The following is a 12612-nucleotide window of genomic DNA, read 5'->3' on the forward strand; positions in this document are numbered from 1 at the left end:
TTTTCCATTTCCTTGAAACTCTTTCCCTGCATTGCTAGAGCAGTGTCATCGGTATAGATGAAATGCCGCACGTATTCCAAAATTGGTTTGTTATTGGTGAATATATTATAGAATGCAGGTGCTAACACACTTCCATGTCGAAGCCCATTCTTCTGTGTCCGCCATCTGCTGTTTATGCCTTGAAGGTAACGAAAAAACACCTGTTTTGAAGAAAGATCTGGATAAGGAACATAATATGGAAATCCCTAGTGACATTATAAGGGTTAGAAAGGTGGTTGTGTATCTTAACTTTATGTGTACAACCTTGAAGATATGATCGAAATTAGGAGAGAAGGAAAGGTTCATGAATACCATATGCAGAAAGTTTATTTAGTAAAAGGCTGTGGTCAAAGCATTTTCAACTAATTTCTGCTAAGCCCGCTGAAATGCAAACACTAACCGACTGCATGATAACACTTTCACACCATTCGTCACAGGGACTGGCTGTATGGTAATATTGATACCCTAGTCACTTTTATATTGTTGAAGTCAAGGATGATACTGAGACAGAAAAATGGAGTAACAAACTTGATCTAGCCCATACCAGAAGACATAGTACATTTTTGACACTGTATCTCACCAGAGATGGATCTGGGCATAAGTAGCAGTTAAATGAACTTCAGTATTATATTATGTGAACCCCAAACATTTCCAACTGTGCCATAAAAGTTAGCACCCTGTTGTAAAAAAAAAAAAAAAAAGTTTGATACAATGCAACAGTAGTCTGACTGCTGTACGTGAATATATGGTAATCGGTATGTTATATCACACTTAGAGTGCTACTGGAATAAATTACTTTGCATATTTATTTAGAAATGTAGGACAAGAAACAATATAATGAAATTGTGTATTTTAAGTATGAGCAATACATCAGTTAGTTGAATTGGAGTGCTGTAGTGTTAAATCTTTTGTTGCGCTTATAGCTGTATGTGAATTCTGATTTCACTAAATGCCTTATGTTTCAGGAGCTTTGGGTACACCACAGTTCAAAGTCGTCTCCCCGTAATCATTACCCAGATAGTCGACTACTTATCAAGAAATAAAGATGAAATAGTGAAAGAAGTTGGAGAGGTAAGATTTAACTGCAGTCTGTTGTACTGATTAATTGTATAACATCAAGTCAGAAGTACTGTGCTTATGTTCCAGTAATGTATACTGGCTTTTCTTCTTTAATGTGTTAAGACATACAGTTCCTTGCAATATTATTGTTGTAGTTGCATCTTAATTTCACATACCATTGACTTCCAATCTACCTTCTTAACCCAGTTCTTCTGTCAATATTGTACTGCATATTCTTTAAATAATATTAAATTATTAACTAAGGTAATTCAGTTATAAATACTGCCATCTCATAGCTGCTCTTCTGCCCAGCCGCCTAAATCACATAGCAAGCAAGCACTGTTGTGAAATCCACCTACTTATCGTGACTCATTATAAGAAATGGTTGTGATCGATCAGGCTGAGGCACCCCATTCTAGGCCCTGAAACAAGTCTTAAATGTGTGACTAACCCAGAAATTAAATCTTGAACCATTAGATTAACTAATTTGCTAACCTAAAAGCAAACCAGCTGACCACAGAGGTGATGACAAAGTGATTAAAATGTTAGCTTGGGTAGTATGATGCAAAGGGGTACATCAAATTATATCCTTATATGAGCCACTGAGAGCCAAAGTGGTCTAAGTCAAGAAATGTCAGTTTTTGAGTTATACCACTTAGTGCATTTATAACGCATGAAAATTTGTTGTGAAGAACTGGTAATAACGATAACTACCATGGGAGACGCTTGAGAGTGCTAGATGCATTCTTCCTATCATGCCAGAGTGGAGCGCATTTACAGGAATAGTGCTATAAGTCAAGCGTCATGGCCACATGGTTGTGTTGTTCTGTGTTCATTATCGTTGTTATTTACATTCTAAAATCAAAAAGTCCTTGTAACTGCTAGTAAGTATTTATTTATTTATTTTTATTTATTATTTTCTCCAGATCTACAGTAAGAATACCTATTTGATCCGTTAGAGAAAATAACAATGTCCAGCCTAAGCCAAAATTCACACTCTATGAACTATTTAAAAAAAAAAAAAAAAATACATATCACACTCTATGTGCTGTACAGAAAAAGAAAAGAAAATAATGTACGGAATGAACAAAAATGAGTAGAACAATATTTCTATTGTTTTCCCAGAATCACACTCTATGAACTGTAAAAAAAAAAAATATACATATCACACTCTGTGTGCTGTACAGAAAAAGAAAAGAAAATAATGTACGGAATGAACAAAAATGAATAGAACAATATTTCTATTGTTTTCCAGAATATGCAATTTAAGCTGTATTATGTATGTCACAGACCTTCGTGCCCCTGCTGAGTAAACACGCGAACCTTTGCACATTCCATTCCTCCTACATTTCCTCTATTTGACTCCCTCTGAGTTGCTGAATCCATACTTCCGTTGCACACACATTCTGCTACAACGTACTCTGCACACGTTGCAAATTTATCACTGCACTACTTATCTGTTCCTGCTCGTCTTATACAACCATTCTTAATCTAATTTAAATAATCATATACAACCAACTTTGCTTACCGATCTACCATTAATTAATGAATCACTTATCAATACCATTTAAACTGTGCTGTCTCTCTTATCATCCCTCCATCATCACTTTTCATACTTAACACTTCAATTAGAGTCCTCCATCTAAACTTTACTACCTTTCTTATCATCCATCTATCGAACTCCACAAACCATACACGTACAGACACCATCACTTGAATAAATACCATCTAAACTTCGTTCCCTCTCCTCATTTCCATCCATCATCTAAACTTCACTACCTCTCTTATCATTCATCTATCGAACTCTACAATTCATCCATCTTATACCTAAAAACACTTGAATAAATACCATACCATTAGAATACACTTAAAAACACCTTATCACCTCCTTACCTCTCTTATCCTTTGTCCATATATACAGACACCATCACTTGGATAAATACCATCTAAACTTCACTACCTCTCTTATCATCGATACCATTTAAACTTCGCTACCTCTCTTATCATCATCCCTCTTAACACTTCCAGTCCAGTCGTCATATCATCACTTGAATAAATACCGTACAATTAATCCATCCATCTTTTACCTAAAAACACCATCACTTCAATAACAATTATACTACACATCATCCATCTATCGAACTCCACAACCATCCATCATTTTCCAGGCCACATTTACTTCAACAATTAGAATACACATACTGACACCATCACTTGAATAATACCATCTACACTTCTTTACCTCTCCTCATTTCCATCCCTCATCTAAACTTCGCTACCTCTCTTATCATCCATCTATCGAACTCCACAATTCATCCATCTTGTACCTAAAGACACTTGAATAAGTACCATACAATTACAATACACTTAAAAACACCTATATCACCTCGTTACCTCTCTTATCTTTCATCCATATATACAGACACCATCATTTGAATAAATACCATCTAAACTACGCTACCTCTCTTATCATCAATACCATTAAGCTTCGCTACCTCTCTTATCATCCATCCCTCATCATCACCTTCCATTCTTAACACTTCAAATCCAGTCGTCATATCATCACTTGAATGAATACCATACAATTAATCCATCCATCTTTTACCTAAAGACACCATCACTTCAATTACAATTATACTACACATACAGGCACCATTACTTGGGTAAGTACACACATACAGACACCACCATAAACTACACTTCCTCTCTTATCATCCATCCATAGGCAAACTATGTTACTTACTACTGTTACTTGACTTTTTACTTCTCGTAATTATTCCTTCCATTTTTCCCTTTTTGTCCCATAGCTCCTTCAAACTCAAGCTTCTCCCTTTAATCACGGCACTTCTTACTTCTGTTTCCTCCCTCAATCCATTATTCTCGCTCCGATTCTGTCCACTTGTCTTCCCCTGTGATTCTTTTTCTTCCCTCGCGCAGACCTCCGACACTAGTTCGTCCATTAATTTCCTGGCTACTTCCATCCTCTTTGCATTTTCTTTTTCTTCAGCTCTTTTCATGATCTCTTCCCAGGAACCCCATCTACTCAGTGTTCCTTCCTTTACAGTATGTACATCATTCCTGGTAGTTTCTTCTTGCCTCAATCTCTCAGCCCTGTGTATTTCTTCTTGCCTCAAACTCTTTTGCCTCGAACTCTCAGCCCTGATAGTTTCTTCTTGCCTCAAACTCTCATCCATTAATTTCAGTTTCGATATTGTCCACTTACGGGTCCAATTCCTGTCGCTCACCACAAGTATCTGACCACTAATATACGCTTTCAATCCCTGAATTTTTGCTTTCATAAAATGTTTCTTGAGAATTTTAAAATTCCTGCTCTCTTCTCTTCCGAAATCTCTCTTAATTCTAATGTTCTCACACTGAAGATTACCAGCATTCCTTATCACTATATCTGCCATCAATGAAGATAGCAGCGACACTTTTATGGGCCTGTGCCCTCCCACCTTGCCAACTCTCTCCACATTGTCTATATCTACCTCACTGAAATATTTTTTTTTTTGGTATAACATCTACCACTTTGTAAATAATGTCCACTTTAGATTCTGCCTTTTCTTCCTCCACCCCATAAATAAATATGGATTTCTTCTTACGCTCCTGTCTGCAGACTTCAGTTTCTTTCTTCAGGTTTCCATCTCTTCTTCCATATTTTTTATTTTCTCTCTTAGTGACACCAGTTCTTTCTCGCTGCCTTCTATCATCGCCTTCGTATTTTTCATATAATCCTGGATCCACTGTCTCGTCTTTTCTTGCTCCTGGACTTGTTCTTGAAGCATCTTCTTTATTGCTCAAACGGACATACCTCCTGTATTACTTCTTTTACTACTTTCCTCATAGCCTCTACGTCTACCCAATTCATCGTATCTATCTCCTTGCCAACCGCTTGTCCCTACCGCTTCCACACTCCTACTCCACTCCACTCAGCAGGCGCACGCCACACGATACGTCCGTCCTCCTTACTGGCTTAAGCTAGACTGCTAGTAAGTATCAGTATTGTTTTATTTAGATTTGCAATATTCAGGTGTTATTAAAGTAACAATAATCTTTATAAGGGAAAGTCGCTCTGCATGTTGAAATTCTAGATAGTAAAGAACTCAAGAAATGAAATCCAAGTGGTTGACCATACGTTCATGCTATCAGGACACTCCTTTCTTCCAAATGATCGGGATTTCGGAGTTATCGAGAGAAAATCACAAGAACTGCTCAAATTTTCACCCTGGATGATTGGTGTAATACCATTCAAAAGGCAAGGAGAAAACAACCCTTTGCCGTTTATAGAATGGCTCTGAATGTCTTTGTCTCAACAAAAGACATAGAGAAAAGTGTAACATTGAGAAAGATGAACACGCAAAATGAAAAGTTCATTTGGCTTCATTTCAATGGTTTCGTTTTCAGAAAGACTCTCCTCATCTCATTCTTTACAAGGAATCATTCGATGAAAGAATCCCTCTCAAAACTTTGGACATTACTCCTTCACATCATGTTCGTGGCCGTCCTCGTTTGTTTGGTGTTCAACTCACCCCTCTCAACAACGCTGTGCGACCTATCACCGAGGCTAAGAAGAGAGACATGATGACCCTTCTCCCATACATCCCTCCGGTACACCACACTTTCTTCAATAAACTAACAACTGTGAATTCGGCTGTAGAGTATGGACCTGATTATGTCGACCCATTACAAGAGGAAGATGACGTAGATTGTGAAATTTAGAAAACTGGCATCTTCCATTATAAAGTCTGTTTAAATTTCAGCATGGTAATTTAATTTTCAGAAATTTTGACATTTGGGCAAAACAATTTATTTATAATTCATGGGTGTTCGTATTGTTGAACTATTAGACCAGATTGCGTAGCTAGCATTTAAAACAGAACAAGTATTTTAACTCGGTCTGTGAGAGAAAAAGTTGTAATGCAAGCCTTACGTGCAGTTTCACAGCTACTGCACAACATTATGTTTCGTTAACAATTATTTTATAAATACATTGCCATATTAGAGGTTAAAATACAACCTATACATTTTCCTTTTACTCAACTTCGCCAAAACATTTATTGGAAGAGTGGTACAACTCTTGATTTGTACCACTTTACCTTTCGCTATGAGTAAACTGCTGACAGGAAAAATGGTACTCCAAATTTTAGGAACGATAAAAAGTGATTTATGAAATAAATAACTAAAATGTCTTTATTAAATAAAATTTTAATATATCGTCTGCATATTTCATCAAATGAATCATGATTTCTTGTAAAGCCTGAATTTACATGAAATGAAATGCGAAACCTTTAATTTATCAGAATGGGAAAAAATTGACTTAGACCACTTTGGCTCTCAGCGGCTCATATGTAATTCCATGAGGAACACAAAAGTGCAGGAATTCAGTACATCGTACAACATTGGGAGATGGCTCATTCTTCAGATCATAATTCCAGAATCTTGGTAAAAATAAAATTATTCCTCCAAGTATCGTGAATAAATCCAAATTGTGTGTTAACTGCTGAACTGATTTTTGTGATTGAATGCCTTAAAATCAATCTGTCAAGTCTTAATATAAGTACTTTGTTTTTTTCAAGCAGTGGGTTATGTATACTGAGTAAAGCTTCTTCTAATCTAGTGTTCTGTTCTGAAGATGGACAGTAGCCTTCATAGAGTTGAATGGGAGGGAGAACCACATGATCATCTAATGGTGAAGTGTTCGAATCAGCTTGGCTACTGAGTTTCCTTGAAGCTTGCAGTATATTCATACGGTATTGGCTCGCATTTACCTTACTTGTGACGAATACCACTACATGAGAAAGGCCAGAAAAATGGGGCCGTGGTTTTCATAATGAATTTGAGTGTAGCAATTTCATGCGCTGAGCAATTTCACTCGTATGTTGGAAATCATCGCCCAGCAGGTACATTGTATGCTGTTTTCAGAAATCTTTTAATGTATGAATCTACCATATCTGAGAACTGTTTGGGTGCTATGAATATTTAGTGTGTTGAGTAACTTACCGTGCATTTTACTAGCGAAATAGCTAATGGTCATTTCTGTTAAGCACTGTTTCAGAATATTGCAACCTCCTATATGCTTCAAGGTTATAAATTTCACAGTTTGTTCCGTATTGAGTTAAGATTACACATTACACACTCTGTTAGTTGCACTCAACCGGCAAGCTTGTTTCACATTGGGCAAAGTTTATTTGGTTCCTATTGAATTGGGATTACTCCTTTGTAACACAACAAGATTTCAATCTACCACAAGATATGTCCAACAGTTTTGTCAACATTTAACCTCTGTTGTGGATTTACCGGACAAAATAATTCCCTCTGCGCCAATGTTGATCTGCATATCTTCTAGAACTTGATAGAAATATTGGACATTGTTTAAAATCCGACATAAATCAATTTTTAAATGTGCAACCTTGGACTATTCATCAACTAAGAGATTATTTTATTCAATTTTGAGATAATTGTTGTTTAATATTGTAATTTTACGAGACATATACCAAAAGATTTTATTTGTCACTGTCCAACATAACTTTGCTACATCTACAACAGTTCATATTTTCACCATTTTATATGTATATCATTCCACCACATCCCCAGTCCATTCTTTCATCTCTCATCTCACCGCATAACTCTGTTTTAGGACTATGGTATACACTTATGCATCTTGGCTAGGCTGATGATGGCCCTTATAGGACTGAAACCAGTACCTTGTAATAGCACAATGTAATGTTTTTGTAAACATCGCATGATTGTCAAGTATTGAGAAGGTGGATTTAAAAATTTTGTATTTATTTTATGTGTCCTAGATGCTTTGCTGACTTCATTGGAGAACAGGTCTTAATAAATTGGTTTCTCACTATATTTAAATATGTTTTAAACATTCTGAATAAATTGCGGCTATTAGCCCAACCAGGCACTAGGCCTAGTTCATCTCTGATAGTATTTTCTTGTTTAAATGGCAATAAAACATACAATTTAAGCTGTATCTGTTAATTAACAAATCTATTTGTTTATTTTCTGATAATCTAGAAATGTTATATTGTACAGTTGCAGCATGTAGTGCTAAATGTTATGCTTTCTTCTCCAACACTTTTTTAAAAATTGTTTGTCTTCTAACCCTTAGTGTGAGAATAGAGCTAAAGCACATGCAACCATTAAGAGCAGATCCAGGTTTTTGAACATTAATACGTAATTTAGATTGCCTTATTTCGTGGGCAACTTGGCACATATAAATACTGTACAGTAAAGGTTATTATTCTACCTTTTAAATGTGAACAGAGAAAAACTATTTAATGATAATTAAATTTCTTACTCTTAAATGTTATTGTCTTTTACTGAATTTAAACTAAATGTCTAGGATTTAGAATTACGTTCATATGAAATTTGTTAAACTGGAAAAGAGAACTGAGCGAAGTGGCCACGTGTGTAAACATGCTGCTACTATAGAGCCAAGCTCTACATGTGGGAGGCAAGTGAGTTTGAACCCCACCGTCAGCTGTCTTGAGAATGTTTTTTTGTGATTTCCCATTTGCACTTCCAGGCAAATGCCGGGGCAGTTCCTATTCATAGGCCACGGCTTATTCCTTCCACCTCCTTACCCAGTTTCTTTCATCATAATTCATTTCAATTTCATTAACTCCCCAACCGAGGTTAGCATCAGACAGGGTATCGAGCTGTAAAACTGTACTAATTTCATTTCGCCTGATTCCCAACCCCATGTCAAGAAAATTGTGACTAAGGTGTAGAAATACATACAGTCTGGAAAAATATATTTTTTTTCCTATTTTCTTGTGGATTTAATTTGTTTCTACATTCAATTATTGTCAGAATTCATCATAAATCAGAAAGAAAACTTTGTTTAATAAATTTCTGTTCTCTGATATAACAGTTAAACTAGTTAAGAGACTAAAAATCAGAGATCTAGTGATGGGAACTTGACCAAACATCTAATCTCTGCCACCTGTTGCCTAATCCAAGCTTATGTACTGTTGAAAGAAAGAAAGAAAGAAAGAAACTAGCAAACCAAATGAAATATTTTGATATTCGTCTGTTGTTTAAATTACTTCAACACTTTTTCAGTAATGAATTCCTCATATAGAGAGTAGGAAGAAGAAAAAAGAAGTTTATAACAATATGAGTCCAGATGTGCAAGTTTGCCGAGTTATCCATTTCTGTTATAGGTAATGCACTCTAACATGTCTTAAATATGAGATAGTTCTTACAATTGTTACATATGTAATAATGTTGCTTGAATATGTTTCTAACGCCCACAAATGATTCATGAGTCTCTATTATATGTATCATATCTGATAGGTTCATTTAACCCATTAGTGCATAAAGTTAATTTTTTGTGTTGTATTTCAATTTATCTGCATATTTCCACTCTTAATAATTGCAGAAACACGTTCCAACAATCAGGAAGTTCATACAAGTGATAGTTTTATTTACACAGGACGTCCAGTATATTGGACACTATGCACTCAGGTCGGTACAACAACAATAGTTACTCAGCAATATATTGTACACTAATGTTGCAAGCTAGGTAGTGTTAGAGAGTTGGATTATCCTATTTACGCTGTGAAGTAGATCTACAATTTCCACTAAAGACTTATCAAACTACTGTATACGCTATGTACGGATATGTACTTACTGATTATGATATCTACAGAAGCATTTCAGGTGAAGTCCAAACTGGTCAAGCTGATCCACTCTTCGGATGCCACTATAGGACTTGAACAGCTTCCAATGCGGTACGGGCACTTTGGATATTATTTTACACTGGATCACCTTGATGCACCGCTTATCTCTATCTGTTTGTAGTTCGTACCAGGAGTGACAACACTGTTGTAATTCCAGTGCACCAGCAACGCACCACCAAAACTCCTGCAGTCGAACGATCCCCTTCTTCTTTTTCCTGTCCATCTATTGTTTGAAGGGGGCACTTCTCTCTCTGGTTTTCTCGAAATGTCCCTGTTGCACTTATTCCCTTCGAAGCCAGACGTCTTACCAATTTCAGGAATGTAAAGTAGTTGTCGAAGAATATTGTATGTCCCATGTTTGATTCAGTTCCACCTGCATCTATGAGAGGTAGGACTACATTTTCTCCAAGTCCAAATTATTTCAGCCTTTCATTTTACATTACTGTATACACTTGGAAAGGTATCCTATAGCCACTGGCAGAGAAAGAAGTCTAACGGAATTTCACAATTTTGCGCATCATCTGATGGACTGGGAGAGGAAAACAGTCAGTCACCAAATGAGATGTAGATTGTGATCTTGTCCACTTTGGAGTTGCTTCTTTTGTGTTACAATTTGACCTACAAATGCTATTGAATTTTCTATCAGGGATATCAGAAACAGGGGTTCTGGCCCAATCTTATGTATGACTCTTTATTTTCGTATGACAGCTTCCTTTTGCATGGTTTTCTAGTTTTTCAGTTCCATCTGTAAACTTTCAATAATATTTTGACTACCACTGGGCCTAGCCTTCCCTTTTTCATATTTTTTTTTGGAGCGATTTGACCTTCACATTTTCTCAGAAGTAGGTTTCTACCAACATAATTTAGATTACCCTCGTACTCATCTGTCATTATCATCAGCCGTTTCACACCCATCATCAGGAGGTGTGATGTGCTGCTCCTCTCCAAATGTAGGTTCTTCCTCCGAAACTTCCAATATTTCACTCACGATCAAACTAGTAAGGGAATACAAATGTCTGATATAATAGGACTCCCTGTGCATAGCGTCCGATTTTCAGGACAGCTATGTTTAGAAGTCTCTGTCATGTCAATAATAAGACATAATTGACATCTTTGTGTGTCAGTATATTCATAGCAATGTCAACAATATGGTCCATTCCAAAGTTTACAAGTATTGGAAATATTTCTTAATTCATAAATAAAAATCTCGACTGTTGCGCAAAACCTGTACTATCTTGCCGCCATGCTCGCAATAAGTGTGATTCAACAATGAATGGTAAGGATAAAGAATGCTGTATTCTTGGTTCTTGTTAGTTACAGCCTTTCTGAAGCACCAGAAAGTATCGCAAGCTTAAAACCATGCATAAATATCACACAATTTTATTTTTTTATAACGTCCAATTTTTCGGCTGCTATGCACTAATGGGTTAAAGCAGAAGTGACCAAGACTTGTGCCCCTAGGAGCACAGCTAAATCTGGATGGTGCACCGCATATCCACTACCACTGTGCTGCCACACAGCCAAACTGCTAACCTTTCTGTCTTCACCTCCCCTCAAAACCTCATCACCACTGTGCCAGGCGCACAAGGTAGGAGTAGGAGCGATGTTTGACCAAGCCTGGTGTAAAATTCCATGTGTGGTGGTGCTCCTGCACATTTCATCCGTTGTGCCCATAGGAACCTTAATACTCGTTATCATGAGTGCTGGATGGGTAGAAGCGGACCAGTTTCTTGTTCCGCATGCTGTCCTGATTTAAACTCGCTGGACGTTTTCCTGTGGGAGTGCTAGATGTATTTGGTGCATTTGCCTAGAATACAGCAACTCTCCGTGCTCAAATATTGGCTGCCTGTTAGGCAGTATGTACGACCCCAGGCATTTTTGAGCTTGTTCAGAACTTAGAGCAATGTTATACAGAGATCTGTATTCAGGCAGGGGGTTGACATTTTGAACATTTCATGTAACACCTCAGCAGTGTTCCAGCAGGTGTTTCATCTATTCAGTGCAACATCATTCACGACTCCTGTTAATAATAAATAACTTAAATTGTTTTTTACAGCCGGGCTGAGTGGCTCACACGGTTGAGGTGCTGGCCTTCTGACCCCAACTTGGCAGGTTCGATTCTGGCTCAGTCCGGCGGTATTTGAAGGTGCTCAGGTATGTCAGCCTCGTGTCGGTAGATATACTGACATGTAAAAGAACTCCTGCCAGACTAAATTCTGGCACCTCGGCATCTCCGAAAACCATAGAAGCAGTTAGTGTGATGTTAAACCAATAACATTATTATTATTATTATTATTATTATTATTATTATTATTATTATTATTATTATTATTATTTACATCCCATTAACTACATTTGACGGTTTCCGGAGATGATAAGGTGCCAGAATTTTGTCCCACGGGAGTTCTTTCACAACCAAACTCGATAGCTGCAGTCGTTTAAGTGCGGCCAGTGTCCAGTATTCGGGAGATAATGGGTTTGAACACCATTGTCGGCAGCCCTGAATATGGTTTTCCATGTTTCCCATTTTCACACCAGGCGAATGATGGGGCTGTACCTTAATTAAGGCATGGCCGCTTTCTTCCCATTCCTAGCCTCTTCCTGTCCCATCATCACCACGAGACCTATCTGTGTTGCTACGACGTAAAGCAACTTGTACAAAAAAAAAAAAAAAAATCCCACTTCACATGCTAGTAAATCTACTGACATGAGGCTGACATATTTGAGCTCCTTCAAATACTACTGGAGTGAGCCAGTATCAAACCTGCGAAGTTGGGGTCAGAAGACCAGCAACTCAGTGGTCTTCAGCCATCTA

The 12612-nt window shown here is 37.1% G+C and overlaps 1 protein-coding gene across 3 annotated transcripts in view; it reads left to right on the forward strand.

Moving 5' to 3' along the window:
- LOC136877488 (damage-control phosphatase ARMT1) overlaps nt 1-12612 on the forward strand; it is a 108859-nt gene that overhangs the window by 61714 nt on the left and 34533 nt on the right. For all 3 annotated transcript variants that reach the window (XM_067151581.2, XM_067151582.2, XM_067151583.2), the window contains one exon: nt 1005-1110. In XM_067151581.2, coding sequence (XP_067007682.2) covers nt 1005-1110 — 106 coding nt within the window. The remainder of the gene's footprint in view (nt 1-1004; nt 1111-12612) is intronic.

Source organism: Anabrus simplex, chromosome 7, assembly GCF_040414725.1.
Source record: "Anabrus simplex isolate iqAnaSimp1 chromosome 7, ASM4041472v1, whole genome shotgun sequence".
In the NCBI taxonomy this organism is placed as follows: domain Eukaryota; kingdom Metazoa; phylum Arthropoda; class Insecta; order Orthoptera; family Tettigoniidae; genus Anabrus; species Anabrus simplex.